The sequence below is a fragment of the Thamnophis sirtalis genome, unplaced genomic scaffold (assembly GCF_051295495.1).
Source record: "Thamnophis sirtalis isolate CommonGarterSnake01/CBP01778 unplaced genomic scaffold, rThaSir2_p1.2 scaffold_17, whole genome shotgun sequence".
Lineage (NCBI taxonomy): Eukaryota > Metazoa > Chordata > Lepidosauria > Squamata > Natricidae > Thamnophis > Thamnophis sirtalis.
This window is the reverse complement of record NW_028261397.1, coordinates 1,994,525-2,009,836: the sequence shown is the minus strand read 5'-3', so window position 1 is coordinate 2,009,836 and position 15,312 is coordinate 1,994,525. Positions and strand designations below refer to the sequence as shown.

The window sequence follows — 15,312 nt, the reverse complement described above, 5'->3', positions numbered from 1 at the left end:
CTGGCTCCATAACCCGAAGAAATCCGGAGACCCTCCTCAGAAGACCCCCCTCCCTTCAAGGGGGTGGGGGGGGAGAAGCAGTCCAGAGTTACCACCAGAGTGAAAAAGCAGGCTGCGGGGTGGGGGGGTGAGTGAAGGGGAGGCACACACACACACACAACACACACACACACAGGGGGGAGGGAGGGAGAGCAGCTGGTTTGATTTTTCCTTTTATAAATTAATTTCCACACCAGTTACTACCTGCATCGTGTGTCTGTGTGTGTGTGTGTGTGTGTGTGTGTGTGGTGTGTAGAGGTCCAGGCATTCACACACGCAATGCACACTGTTAGCAAGAAGAAGAAAAAAGCTTTGAATCTCCACTAAAGGATCCCCAGCCAAACTCAGAATAGATCCAGGTGTTTTTTGGGGTGGGGAGGGGGAATCCCAGCATTCAAAGGATGGAAGGAGACCCCCCCCTTGAGGGCCTTTGTGCTCCCCCTTCCTCTTGTTCTCTCTCTCTCTCTCTCTCGGCCCACAGACACACAGGCACAGACCCCAACCCTGGATTCCGTATTAAGAAACAAAAGGCCCCTTCCTCACCTCCCCGCCAACCGCGGTCGAGGGGTTCGAAGGGCGGATATATCTTAGCGAAAACACCGTGTGTCCCCCCACCACCCCTCCACCCCACAGGGGGAACCCGCTAATTTGGCAACTGGCTGAATTTCCACAATTTTTCCCTTCCTTTTTTTGGGGTGGGGTGGGGGGAGCAGTGTGGTTGGGGAGACGCGCAGATCCAAGATGAATTCCTGCTCACCCCCCGCCCCCCCCAGCCACTCCCAGGGAAGAAAAGTGGGGGTGAGGAAGAGCTTCCTCCTGGTTAGTGTGTTACCAATGATTGCAAAGCCTCTTCCCACACACCCCCCCCCCGGAAAACGCGACGACAAAACCTGACACGCTTCTGCTCGCGATGCTCCGAGCTACGGGACAAGCGAAGTCTCTCTAACCCACCTCTGGTTTCATTTTAACGGGGGGGGGGGGGGGGAGAAAGGAAAACAAAAATGAAACTGGGGGAGGGGGGGGGAGAACGGGACGAGACATCAGGAAAGATCCGGACATTCGGAAGTGGGGTTTAAATAATCACAGGGAAGTCTCTTGCCAGCTTGGTAGGGAGTTTCGTCAAGCCCAGAAGAGGGATTGTGTCAGGCGGGTGTGCATCGGTATACAAACAGACACACACACAGACACATCTGCAGTTCAGATTCGGGTGACCAGAGCAGTCCAGCGGCGCCATTCAGGGATGGGGCACGGGGGCTGACCACGGGACCAGCGGAAACCGTCATGGGCTGCTGCTGCTGCTCAGGTGCTGGGGTGTCCAGGGCTTCGGCGTAAGTGATTATCCGTTTTGGGTCTGGAAAAGAAAGAACAGAGTCCGAGTGAACCGGACGTCCGGCGTGTCACTCCTGCAGCGCATACACCCCCCTCCCCCCGATTCCAGCATTAGCAAAGATCAGCGATGCCCCAAACCCAGCCGTGGTCCAGTCAGCCCGTATGATCAAGGGTCCACTTATTAGAAATTCTGTTTATATATAGCACCACAGATCAAACAAAGAGTACAATCACCATGTCCTTTACTGCTTAACTGTCTTAATTGTAATAGGAAACTCTACTTAGAACGAAAAAGCATAGAGCATATACCAGTGGTGTCAAACTCAAGGCCCGGGGCCCCAGATCCGGCCAGAGGGGTGCTTAGATCTGGCCCGTGGGGCCGTCCTATAAACAGCAAAGGACCAGCCCGTGGTGGCTCTGCCAGTGAAAATGGAGCTCGCAGGCGGATCTCCCAACTCTGTTTATGCTGGCAGAGGGATGCAGGAAGCTGTCGCAGCCAAAACCAGAGCTCAGGAGCCTGTTTTGCTGGCGGAGCACTTGGGCCACCACGGGCGCCTCCGACACAAGTGATGTCGAGCTGGTCATGCCCATCCTGGCCACGTTCACCCTGCCCACTCCACCCCAAGGTCAAGCACAATTCTGAAGCGGCCGTCAATGAAATCAAGCTTGACACCCTGGTATATACCATAGAGACAAACTTGTATAAACACTGCCATCTACTGGCTGAATACTACTCTAACGGTTGCACAAAAATACATTCCAACAATGAATTCCAACAAAGCTCCATTAAGTCAAACCTGGCCCCTTTGAGACCTGTGGACTTCAACTCCCAGAATGCTGGCTGGGGACTTCTGGGAGTTGAAGTCCACAGGTCTCGAAGTGGCCAAATTTGGAGACACCCTGCATTAAAGGGGATCCCCTCAGGTGCTGGCCGTGGGGTGAAGTGAGCCCCCGCAGCCAGTTCTAAAGGAATCGTGGCCACATGATTGGGAAAGGGAGTGCCAGATGTAGGAGCCAAACCCGAAGCGCTCGCGCACGGCGGGCACTTGCCAAAAGGCCCATTATGCTCCCCCAGAGAGGTGACTGGGTTTGCACTTAATTTGAAAACAGGCCAAGGTGGGAAGATTTAAACGGGGCTGATCGCACTTGGCTTCCGGACCAGATTTGATACACATCCTTAAGAAAGGATCCCTCGGTGTTTCACCCCAAACGTCCCACTGTCTCCCCCCCCCCCCAACAGCAATAACAATGTGCTTCCTCCCTTTTTAAGAGGACTAACGTAGGAAAATCCCTGGAAAATCTTACCTCGCTTTTGCAAATTACAAAGAGATTCCATTTCTGCAAGAAAGAAAGAGGGGGGAAAAGGGGGCGGGAGGGGGGGAGAGAGAAACCGGTTAGTATTGCAAAGACACGAAGTAGACTCTTATTCATGATCTAGCTCAGTGTTTCCCAAACTTGGCCACTTGAAGATGTCCGGACTTCAACTCCCAGAATTCCCCAGCCAGCGAATGCTGGCTGGGGAATTCTGGGAGTTGAAGTCCGGACATCTTCAAGTTGACAAGGTTGAGAAACACTGTCCTAACCACTGCTGGGGAATTCTGGGAGTTGAAGTCCAGACATCTTCAAGTGGCCAAGTTTGGGAAACACTGTTCTAGCTGATAACCTGCCTTGCCCTGGTACCGTATTTCTCGGAGTATAACATACACCAATATTTTGAAGATGCAAATTAAAAAAAACAATTGTTTTGCACTCTGCAGACCTCCCCAAAACCCGGTTTTTCACCCCAAAAAGGGCATGCATAGCCTTTAAGAGGCTTGTAAAGTGCTCCTGGGGGAGAGGGGGGCAAAAACGAGCAAAAAACAGCCCATTTTTTGCTCGTTTCTGCCCTCCCCAGCCCCCAGGAGCACTTTACAAGCCTCCTAAAGGCTCTGCACGGCCATTTTTGCAAAGTTTTGCAAAAACATTCGAAAGTGGGGTTTTGGGATGCCAAAAATGCTGTATTCAGTGCATAAGACGCACCCAGATTTTCTCCCTCTTTTTGGGGGGAAAAGGTGCATCTTATACTCCGAAAAATACGGTATTTATTTATAGGGGGGAAAATGTCCGGACCAAATGTAATTTCTAATGTTGGATTTTCCCCCCTACGAGAGGGAGCCCCCTTGTGGACTACTGTGAAGCCGTTACCATGGCAGCTCCACTGTGCTGTGCAGTAGAAACCATTTTGCGGCAGTACAGTAGAAGCCATTTTCAGTTGATTCAAAGTTACAACGGCACTGGGGAAAAAAAGGACCGTTATTCAGAGCCACCACCTTTGCAGTGTCTCCATGGTCACATGATCCAAATTCAGACGCTCGGCCACTGGTTCGTATTTACGACGGTTGCAGCATCCATCGGGGTCACGTGAGGTTCCCTTTTGCAACCTTCTGACAGGCAAAGTCAACGGGGAAACTGGATTCATTTAACGACCAGGTTACTGATAGAGCAACTGCAGTGATTCGCTTAACAACTGAGGCAAGAAAGTTTGGAAAACGGAGCAAGGCTCGCTTAACGACTGTCTTGCTTATCAACAGGAATATCGGGGGCTCCGTTATGGTTGCAAGCTGAGGATAACCTGCATTAACAGCTCGCCCTCTCCAGCTCCCAGACCCCGGGGAGACCCAACGCCAACCCTGGAGGGTAGGGCCCAAACCGCAAACTGGACTGCAGTTCTCCAGAAAATGCCGGGGCTGATGGGGAACGGAGTCCCTCCCAGGGAGGGGAGGAAGCCCGGGAGACCTTACCTTGGATGTGATATAGAACAGCTGCCCGGAGGTCGAACTCCCCCCAGCTGGCTTTCCGTTCTAGACTGCCGGGCTGCCTCTGCTCTTTGGTGGAGACTAAGAAAGTGTTCGTAGGCGAAGACAGGCGACTGTCTCCGGGATGATAGTCCTTGGCGAGGAACACAAAGGTCCCCGGGGCCCCCAGCTCAGCCTGGGGCAGGCCCCCCGGCAAGTGGGGCTCTAACAGTAGGTCGCTCTCCTCCCCAGCGGCCCCCATCTTCAAGAGTCCACCCAAAAGCTGGGGACTAGTCCGTCTGGCCAGCTCGTAGGCCTTCGGGAAGGCCGGCTGTTCGGGTCCAGTGGAAGGAGTCTCGGCCGCAGGAGGAACTGACGCGGCGGGGTAGGAGGAACCCTGGAAGGTCACCTCGCCCGCCTTGGTGTCCGTCGGCTTCCTGGGCGAGGCGTCCGGGCCCGCGCTGGGCTCGTTTATAAAGGATAACCCCCACTGATTCTGGAAGATCTCGCCTAGGTTTTGCTGCATGGCCAGGAATGGAGCCTCGGCCTGGGCCGCCACGCTGAACAGGCCGTGCATGTTTGACGGGTAGATGAAAAGGCTCGCCTTCTGTGGGTCCATGGCGGCCGCAGAGGGACTGGCGTCCTGGGGTGCCAGTTTGGAAGAAGCCGAAAGGACAGTACTAGCAGCTGGTACCAGCAGGGCCTGGACCCCGGCCGGACACACCCCGCGGTCAGCCCCGGCCAAGAGGGGCCCGTTGGAAAAGCTGGCCGATGTAACAGACTTCATGGCGGACATGGGGACCTGGGAGAGGCGGTTGGAGGTCTGGACTTGGGCCTCGCCCGCAGAAGACGAACATAAGGAGGAGGAAGAGGAGGAGGAGGAAGAGGAGGAGAGAGAAGGAACAGCCTTCTTGAGGTTCTCTTTCACTTTGCTTGCATAACTGATTTTGGGAACGATCTTCGCGCTGCTGTTATCCACGGGGAAAACCGGTGGCGGCTTAAACAGGGTCCAAGAATCTTCCTTCGACGAGGACGTCACCAAGACGTGCTTCCCCTTGGGACGCTCCTCAAACTTCTTGCTGGCCTGTCCGACTTTGGCCTCCGCTGCCTTCCGGAGCATGTCCGGAGCAACTCCGCCCGGCTTCCCACGGCCCACCCCCAGGCCTCCCGGATGTTCACACTTCCAAGCGGGTTTCAGGCCGTCCGGCCGAGGGTCAGCCTTCGGGTCCCCTCCGTCGGCCCCAAAGGGGTCCGTCTCCAGCTTCAAGGCCGGGACGGGGCTGCAGGGTGCGACCTTCTCCTGCCCCAAGCTCAGGTTCTCGCAGCCCTTGACGCTGTTGCGCCGGCCTTTCCGCTTCTTGGGTGTGGTGTAGCCGCTCTCCGAGCCACTGCCGTCGTTGTCCGCCCCTTTGCCGACGCAGCCGTTGGCGAGGTACTCAGAGCCGTTGGCCGCGATGCCGTTGGGGACGGGGTGCATCTCGGCTTTGTCCCAGGATGGACCATCCCTGGCTCGGCTCTCGTGGCATCGCTCGTTCTTCCTGTCCAGGCTGCTTTTCAAACTGAAGGGCTTGGTTTTCAGACCAGCTTTGACAAACATGCCGCCTTTCGCCGTCTGCTGGAGAGACAGGCTCAGGTCCTGGCCGGGCTGGCTGCCGTTGGGAACCCCGGAAACGGGGGCAAACAAGTCACCGGCAGCGGGAGACGTCAGGAAGGGGTCTCGTTCACCAACGGTCCCATTGAGTTCGCCATAATCTGCAGAAAGCAAACAGCGGAAGATTAGAGGTCTCCAACATAATCTCTGGTTTGAAGAAGGCATTCAAAACACACACACACACACAAACACAAACACACACAAACATAGTTAGGATAGATTAGCGAAGCTAAGGGAATAGGAAATGATGTTTGGGTTTGCGGAAATGCCATCCCAAGGAAACATAGATTTGAAAGAGACACCTATAACAACAGAAAAAGAAAGGGAGAGAGGAGGAGAGGAAGAGGAGAGAAGGAAGGAAGAGGTAAGGAGAGGATGGCGGAAGGGAGAGGAAGAGAAGGAGAGAGGGTAGGAAGGGGAAGAGGAAGAGTAGGGGAGAGGGAAGGGAAGGAAGGAAGAGATAAGGAGAGGAGAGTGGAAGGGAGAGAAGGAGAGAGGGTAGGAAGAGAAAGAGAGGAGTAGGGGAGAGGGAAGGGAAGAAGGAAGGGGGAAGGAGAGGAGGGTGGAAGGGAGAGAAAGAGAAGGAGAGAGGATAGGAAGGGGAAGAGGAAGAGTAGGAGTAGGGGAGAGTTAAGGGAAGGAAGGAAGAGGTAAGGAGAGGAGAGTGGAAGGGAGAGAAAGAGAAAGGGTAGGAAGAGAAAGAGAGGAGTAGGAGTAGGGGAGAGGAAAGGGAAGAAGGAAGGGGAAGGAGAGGAGGAAGGAAGAAAGTAGAGAAAGGAGGGAGGGAGAAAAGAAAGGGAAAATAAGGTGGTGTTACAACAGGAGGAAGGGATGGTAAATAAAGCAACCCAAACTGTGTATTATAACCTATCAAACGAAATAATAAATGTATAAGAATTATAAATGTAAAGAAGAAGAATCATGTGAATCTATACTTAAAATGGTATGTAAGAAAACAACAAAAAAAAAAATTTTCTGAGGGGAAACAAGACCAGTCACCCCAAACTATCAATGAGGGCTTGGTATGGAAGCATTGGTTCCTTTTTTTATGACATTGCTCAGATTTCCATCAAGGGCAGGCCGAGAAGAAGGAGGACATTCTGACCGACGCAAAGACTTTTCATCCCCCACGCGTTTCTCGTGCAAATGGAGGCGACTCCAGAAGATGCAGATAATAAATTTCAAACAAAAATAATAATTTCTGGGGCCCCAACAGCATTTGGGAGACGACACCCGAGGAAACTGGGGGTGCAGAGACCAAAAAAAAGGGACTCCTTTCTCACACTTACAACCGCCGCGGTTCTGTGATCGAAATTCAGACGCTTGCCAACTGACTCACATATACGACGGCTGCACTGTCCCAGGGTGATGCGATTCCCCCTTCTGACAAGCAGTTCAGTTCAGTTCAGTTGTGTTTATTTATAGGCCGCCCTTTTCCCTGGGGGGACTCAGGGCGGCTAACAACTTATGGGAGGGGAAGACATACAATAACATAAAAATACAGTGTGTAGTTAAGATCAAACAACATTCATTCAACATTCGGGCGGGGGCAAACTATGATCTTTACCCCCAGGCCTGGCGGGATAGCCAGATCTTGAGGGCTGTGCGGAAGGTCTGAAGGGTGGTGAGGGTACGAATCCCCACGGGGAGATCGTTCCAGAGGGTCGGAGCTGCTACAGAAAAGGCTCTCCTCCGCGTAGTTGCCAGCCGACACTGGCTGGCAGATGGCACTCGGAGGAGGCCTAATCTGTGGGATCTTATGGGTCGGGAGGAGGTAATTGGCAGAAGGCGGTCTCCCAAGTACGCAGATCCACTACCATGAAGGGCTTTATAGGTAGTAAGAAGCACCTTGAAGTGCACACGGAGGCCAACAGGTAGCCAGTGCAGCTCGCGGAGGATAGGTGTTATGTGGGCGAACCGAGGTGCACCCACGATCACTCGCGCGGCCGCATTCTGGACTAGCTGAAGCCGCCGAATGCTCTTCAAGGGCAGCCCCATGTAGAGCACGTTGCAGTATTCCAGCCTAGAGGTCACGAGGGCGCGAGTGACTGTTGTGAGAGCCTCCCGATTCAGGTAGGGTCGCAACTGGCGCACCAGGCGAACCTGGGCAAATGCCCCCCTGGTCACAGCCGACAGGTGATGATCAAAAGTCAGCTGTGGGTCCAGGAGGACTCCCAAGTTGCGAACCCTGTCTGAGGGGTGTAAATTTTGACCCCCCAGCCTGATCGTTGGAACACTAGCCAAATTTTTGGGAGGGAAACACAACAGCCACTCGGTCTTTTCTGGGTTGAGTACAAGCTTGTTAGCCCGCATCCAGTCCCTAACGGCTTCAAGACCCCGGCTCATCACGTCCACCGCTTCATTGAGTTGGCACGGGGCGGACAGATACAGCTGCGTATCGTCCGCATATTGGTGGTATCTTATCCCGTGCCTCCGAATGATCTCGCCCAGCGGTTTCATGTAGATGTTAAATAGTACGGGGGACAGGACCGACCCCTGCGGCACCCCATATGATAGGGGCCTCGTGGTCGATCTCTGACCCCCGACCAACACCGACTGCGACCTGTCCGAGAGGTAGGAGGAGAACCACTGTAAAACAGTGCCTCCCACCCCCACCTCCCGCAGTCGTCGCAGAAGGATACCATGGTCGATGGTATCGAAAGCCGCCGAGAGGTCGAGGAGAACCAAGATGGAGGAATGGCCTCCATCCCTGGCTCTCCAGAGATCATCGGTCAATGCGACCAAAGCGGTTTCTGTGCTGTAACCAGGTCTGAAGCCGGACTGGAAGGGGTCCAGGTAATCGGCTTCCTCCAAGGACCGCTGGAGCTGGTAGGCCACCACCTTCTCAACAACCTTCCCAATAAAGGGGAGGTTGGAGACTGGACGATAGTTGTTAAGTACGGCTGGATCCAAAGATGGTTTCTTCAGGAGGGGTCTCACCACCGCCGTTTTAAGTGCGGCGGGGAAGTGCCCCTCCCGAAGCGAGGCGGTAATAACCGCTTGGATCCAGCTCCGTGTCACCTCCCTGCTGTTAGCAACCAGCCAGGAGGGACACGGGTCCAGTACGCAGGTGGAGGCACTCACAGCCCTCATGGCCTTGTCCACGTCCCCGGAAGTAACATCCTGAAACTCAACCCAGCGATGGTCAACCAAATCATCCTCTCGTGCCTCTGCTGGCTCTGCAAAGGTGGAGTCCAAATCCGACCGAAACCGAGCAACTTTGTCCAGGACCAAGGGAGACATGATAGCAGTCTTCCGATATCTCAGGGGTTGCCCCAAAGAAGAGGGAGTCAAACTATTCTCCAAGGCACCTGAGGGTAGAACAAGAAGCAATGGGTGGAAACTAATCAAGGAGAGAAGCAACTTAGCACTAAGGAGGAATTTCCTGACAGTTAGAACAATTAATCAGTGGAACAGAAGTTGCCTCCAGAAGTTGTGAATGCCCCAACACTGGAAGTCTTTAAGAAGATGTTGGATAGCCATTTGTCTGGAACGGTATAGGGTCTCCTGCCTAGGCAGCGGGTTGGACTAGAAGACCTCCAAGGTCCCTTCCAACTCTGCTATTGCATTGTATTGTAACTGGCTCACATTTATGACAGTCGCAGCATCCCAGGGTGACGTGATGCCCCTTTGCGACTTTCTGACAAGTAGGAAGCCAGATTCATTTAACAACCGGGTTACTAACTTGGTGACTACGTTGATGACAACCGTGGCAAGAAAGGGTCGTAAAATGGGGCAAAACTCACTCAACAAATGTCTCACTTAGCAACATAAATTTTGGGCTCAATTATGGACGTAGGTCGAGGACTATCTGAACTTAAAAACGAAACCTTTAAGAATACAATCAAAACAGTTATAAATAAAGCAACCACAGAAAGCTTACAATCTCTGTGCAATTTTTCCAGCCCTGAAAAACATCCAAGGATTTCAACACTGCTGCTGGTTGCAGTAAAACATTTACTGTAATTGCACAATTCGCCGCTTATGTGAGAGATTTATCCTTTATTTTTTTTAAAACTTGAAACCCTTCCTCAAGTCGGTAATCTGTGACGGTCGTAGGTGTGAGGACTGGTCCTAAATCACTTCCCTCCCCCTCCCCAGTTCCGTTGTAACTTTGGACAGTCGCGAAGTTGAACCAAACGGCCTGTAACATTATGGCTTCTGCCCAGTTCAAATCCCCGCAAACGGAACCGCTCTCTCGTTTCAAGAGCGACTGAGACTTTTCCTCCCCATAGCAGTTAGGGGGGGGGGGGGAAGAGCATTTAAAATAAGGCTTTTAATGGTTTGGACGTGACTTGTGAGACGTGAAGTTAACACACAGCTTTCTTTAGTCATGAAGCTCCCAGGAGGACTTTCTGGATTGTGAGGCCTACACAAAATTATTTTAGAGAAGGATCCAATCTCTTCTGCTGATGGGAAGCTGAGCTCTGCCGGCTGGGGAATTCTGGGGATTGAAATCCGCCCGTTTTTAAAAACTGCAAAGAAGTTGAGAAGCCCCCCCACCCCACCCCGGACTGTCAAAAACCCTTTCAGAGTTTGGGAGCCAAACATAGGAAATAAATAAAGCACCATCCTTGTCTCCTTTAGAGGGGTTGGACCACAACATCCAGCAGCCTCAACTGCCAGGCTGGCAAAGGATGATGAGAGTGGGAGTCTCGTTGCTTTGCCCCAGGTCAAAAAAACATTTCTTGGGCTAATACTGAAGGCCCAAAAAACATCGTTATGGGTATCAATAATAGAATATTTGGAGGAAAAGGATTGGGGAGTCCTTGGTGCTCTCCGAGTGGTTTTCTTGCATTCTTCCATCTCATTACCCATCTCAGTAACATCATCAGGGATTTGCAGAGGAGGAGGAGGAAGAGAAGAGGAGGAGAGGAGAAGAAGGGGGAAAGGAAGAGGCAGAGGAAAAGAGGGGGGGAAGAAGAGGAAGACTGGGTCCTTGATGCTCTCTGGAAGACATTTCATTACCCATCTCGGCAGCATCATCAGTGCTATACGGGGGTTGGGGGAGAACTGTGGGGGTTCTTGGTGCTCTCTGAGCTGGGTAGTCTTCTTGCACTGATGATGTTACCTAGTTTGGTCATGAAACGTCTGCAAGAAAACCTCCAAGCTCAAGGAGCACCAAGGACCCCACAGTCCTCCTCCTCCTCCCCACAACCCCCCTTCTTGCACTGGTGATATTACCTAGTTTGGTCATGAAACGTCTGCAAGAAAACCTCCAAGCTCAGAGTGCCCCAGCATCTCCCATAAAGAGAAGTGATTTAATGAAACTTCGTTTGGACTCAAATCAATATTTTAACAGTTTTAAGGCAGTGTTTCTCAACCTTGGCAACTTGAAGATGTCCGGACTTCAACTCCCAGAATTCCCCAGCCAGCTTTGTTTTAGGACTTCAACTCCCAGAATTCCCCAGCCAGCTTCGCTTTAGGACTTCAACTCCCAGAATTCCCCAGCCAGCTTCGCTTTAGGACTTCAACTCCCAGAATTCCCCAGCCAGCTTCGCTTTAGGACTTCAACTCCCAGAATTCCCCAGCCAGCTTTGCTTTAGGACTTCAACTCCCAGAATTCCCCAGCCGGCTTTGCTTTAGGACTTCAACTCCCAGAATTCCCCAGCCAGCTTCGCTTTAGGACTTCAACTCCCAGAATTCCCCAGCCAGATTTGGAATTCTGGGAGTTGAAATCCACAAGTCTTAAAGTGGCGAAGGTTGGAGACCCCTGCATGTAAGTCTAAACTCAGGATCTCCTAGATCCATTTTCATCCCACAAAATGCCATTAAAATCCAGACATTTTTGAATGTATACAAGTTGTCTTCAACTTACAACCATCTGAAGTTACAATGGCACCAAGAAACCCGGACTTATGACCGGTTTTCACACTTACGACCATTGCAGCATTCCAGTGGTCGAAATTCGTATGCCTGGCAAATGACTCATATTTATGACGGTTGCAGCGTCCCAGGGTCACGTGATCCCCTTTTGTGAACCTTCTGATAAGCAAAGACAAGGGGGAAGCCAGATTCACTTAGCGACCGGGTGACTGACTTAACCACTGCAGAGATTCATTTAACCACTGTGAGGAAAAAAGGTGGTAAAATGGGGGAAAAGCTCACTTAACAAATGTCTCACTTAGCAACAGGCATTGTAGACTAAATTGGGATCGTAAGTCAAGGATTGCAGTGGGAAACTCTTTTTAACAACTGATCCCAAACTGGCTGGAATGATAAGGAGCCACACGCCTGGTCGACAAACCACAAGTGGGCTGGTTCGCACAAACACACAACGCAAAGAAAAACGAACAGGCCGCATTACGACATTCAGCCCAGTGTGCGAACCAGGTGGTAGCCGGATTTCTTCAGGTGATCTTTGTAACACAACACTCTTGCGACACAACACTCGTCCGTGGCCTCTCTGAGATTTATGCGCTTGTGCTAACCACACAAAATAGGGACCCGACAATCCCTGCCCAACAGTGACAACACAGCACAAGGGGTGGGAGGCCTCCGAGCTCTACCAGTTGGGTCTGAGCCAATGTTTTTTCAAAGTATCTGGTCTGAGCATTTTAATCCCACAACAACCCTGCAGTTGAGTTGCATCGAAGCTGGTTGCGCGCAAGGGGCTGAGTTCACAAGCCCCTGCCATGCATAAAATATGCTCTTCCTCTCCCCCAAAGGGCCACATGGCTACAACGGCTGATATCCCCCCCCTCCTCTCCCCCAAAAAACATAGGTTCCCTTAAAGGCAGGGCTCACCAAACTTGGCAACTTTTAAGACTTCTGGACTTCAACTCCCAGAATTCCGTAGCTAACATGGCTAACCAGGGAATTCTGGGAGCTGAAGTCCACAAGTCTTAAAAGTTGCCAAATTTGGAGGCCTCTACCGTAATGGACTGGACTCTTGTTAACACAGCCTAATGTGTTGGGTTTGGGGCATTGCCAGCTGGCTAGGGGATTCTGGGAGTTGAAGTCCACCTCTCTAAAAGGTGCCTAATTTGTAAAAAAAAAAAAAACCTGTTCTAAGCCACGCCCAGGAATTTGGTTGGATGAATATTTTTGGGGAAGAATCCATTCCACTCCACGAAAAAGGAGATGGGTAACGGAGACCTCAACCCCCTTCCAGAAGGATGCTAGGTGGTTTGTGGCTCCAGTTGAGAGATTTGAAAGGCCAGGTAAGGGACTGGTCCTCTTGGAGGAGGCCTATCCAGCGTTTCACACCCTTGACAGGTTTAAGAATTGTTGGGTGGGTTCCAACTCCCACAATCCCCCATCTAACATGCTTTAAAATAAATGGGCTCCAGCTCCCCAAAACCCCCAGCCCCCTTAAGAGGGGGGGGGATGGCCTCAACGTCCCGGAATCCCCCAACCAGCATGCTTTAATGCAGGGCTCCCCAAACTTGGCAACTTTAAAGACTTGTGGACTTCAACTCCCAGAATTCTCCAGCCAGCTCTGCTTATATTAAACCATGCTGGCTGGAGAATTCTGGGAGTTGAAGTCCATAAGTGGCCAGGTTTGGAGACTCCTGCTTTAATATAAATGGACTCCAAGTCCCAGAATCCCTCAGCTGCCATCTTGCTTCGAGAGGGGTGGACTCCAACTCCCAGAATCCCCTGCCCAGCATGCTTTCCTACAAACGGACTCCAACTCCCAGAATGCCCAAGCCGCCATCTTGCTTTGAGAGGGGGGACTCCAACTCCCAGAATCCCCCACCCAGCATGCTTTCCCACAAACGGACTCCAACTCCCAGAATGCCCCTGCCGCCATCTTGCTTCGAGAGGGGTGGACTCCAACTCCCAGAATCCCCCACCCAGCATGCTTTCCCACAAACGGACTCCAACTCCCAGAATGCCCCCGCCGCCATCTTGCTTCAAGAGGGGTGGACTCCAACCCCCAGAATCCCCTGCCCAGCATGCTTTCCCACAGACGGACTCCAACTCCCAGAATGCCCTAGCCGCCATCTTGCTTCGAGAGGGGTGGACTCCAACTCCCAGAATCCCCCACCCGGCATGCTTTCCTACAAACGGACTCCAACTCCCAGAATGCCCTAGCCGCCATCTTGCTTCGAGAGGGGTGGACTCCAACTCCCAGAATCCCCCACCCAGCATGCTTTCCTACAAACGGACTCCAACTCCCAGAATGCCCTAGCCGCCATCTTGCTTCGAGAGGGGTGGACTCCAACTCCCAGAATCCCCCACCCAGCATGCTTTCCTACAAACGGACTCCAACTCCCAGAATCCCTCAGCCGCCATCTTGCTTCGATGGGTCGAACTCCAAGTCCCAGAATCCCCTGCCCAGTATGCTTTCCTACAAATGGACTCCAACTCCCAGAGTGCCCAAGCCGCCATCTTGCTTTGAGAGGGGGGACTCCAACTCCCAGAATCCCCTGCCCAGCATGCTTTCCCACAGACGGACTCCAACTCCCAGAATGCCCAAGCCGCCATCTTGCTTCGATGGGGCGGACTCCAAGTCCCAGAATCCCCTGCCCAGCATGCTTTCCCACAAACGGACTCCAACTCCCAGAATGCCCCCGCCGCCATCTTGCTTCGGGAGAAGCGGCCTCCCATTCCTAGAAGCCCTGGGCCGGGCGCGCGGGGCCTCCTGGGCCTCGTAGTCCAGCGCTCCCTCCCTCCCTCCCCTCAGAGGGGCCTCCCGCTCCCCTCCAGACGGACGTGGGTCTCCCAGGCTCCCTCCCTCCCTCCGCCCAGAGCAGGCCCGCGTCTCCTCCCGAGGAGGCCTCCTTTCCCCTCAGAGAGAGAGAAGGCCGCCCTCCTTCCTTCCTTCCTTCCCGCCCGCCCAACATGGCGCCGGTGTCGGCGGGGACTCTGAGGCGGCGGGGGGGGGCGTTTGCGGGGGGGGGGGGGCGAGCCCGGCTCCTCCTCCTCCTCCCCTCCCCCCATTCCGCCCCTCCCTTCCCCCCCTCAGACCTGCTGCTCGGCGTCCGTCTGCGGGCGGGGCTCCGGGGGGCCGGCCCTGGCCGTGGAAGCGGAGCGGCGCGGGGGGCGCCTCCATCGGGCACCGGCCGCCCTTCCGCCTGCGCGCCCGCCCGCCACCCCCGGCTCTCCTGGCGCGGAAGGGAGGCCGCCGCCGCCGCCGCCACTTCCGGCCCCGCCCAGGCAGGGGAGGGAGGGGGAGCCGCTCCTCCTCCTCCTCCTCCCCCGCCCTTCGCTGCCCCAGCGCCGGGCACGCCCACGCCCCGCCCACCGGACACGCCCCTCGCCCCCGGCGGACGTGGACAGCGGGCAGCGCCGCAGCTCCTGGGAAGAGGGCGGGGGGAGAGGAGGGCGGTGGGCGGGGCGGCTCCTCCCCGTTTGGCAAAGGGGTGGGATGGGATTCCCCTGCCCATCCCTCGCTCCCCACTGAGGATGATGGGCATGGTAGTCTCTCTCCTTAGGGGGCTCCGGTTCCAAGCCCTCCTTTTCTTCCATCCCAGAAGCCCATCGCTCCCCTCCAGGAAGGAGGCTGATGGGCAGGGCGGACCCTCCCCATTTGGCAAAAGGATGGGATGGAATGGGGCTCCCCAGCCCATC

At 53.8% G+C, this 15,312-nt stretch overlaps 1 protein-coding gene across 1 annotated transcript; it reads right to left on the bottom strand.

Annotated features, from left to right (window-relative positions):
- Positions 1 to 1,053: 1,053 nt before the first annotated feature.
- On the bottom strand, positions 1,054 to 14,890 carry NUFIP2 (nuclear FMR1 interacting protein 2). Its single transcript, XM_087702827.1, has 4 exons — positions 14,710 to 14,890; positions 4,149 to 5,894; positions 2,674 to 2,706; positions 1,054 to 1,390 (listed from the first exon to the last, which is right to left on the bottom strand). The coding sequence occupies exons 1-4, from the start codon at positions 14,792 to 14,794 to the stop codon at positions 1,182 to 1,184; spliced, it is 2,073 nt and encodes a 690-aa protein (XP_087558953.1). The 5' UTR covers positions 14,795 to 14,890; the 3' UTR covers positions 1,054 to 1,181.
- Positions 14,891 to 15,312: the final 422 nt, after the last annotated feature.

Bases quoted from the DNA above. Each gene is read 5' to 3' on its own strand.
- NUFIP2 (XM_087702827.1), bottom strand. From the start codon at position 14,794: ATGGAGGCGCCCCCCGCGCCGCTCCGCTTCCACGGCCAGGGCCGGCCC. The intron at 5,895-14,709 runs GTCTGAGGGGGG...TGCTTTCTGCAG, and splicing joins AGACGGACGCCGAGCAGCAG to ATTATGGCGAACTCAATGGG. The intron at 1,391-2,673 runs GTAAGATTTTCC...TTTCTTTTCCAG, and splicing joins TTGTAATTTGCAAAAGCGAG to ACCCAAAACGGATAATCACT.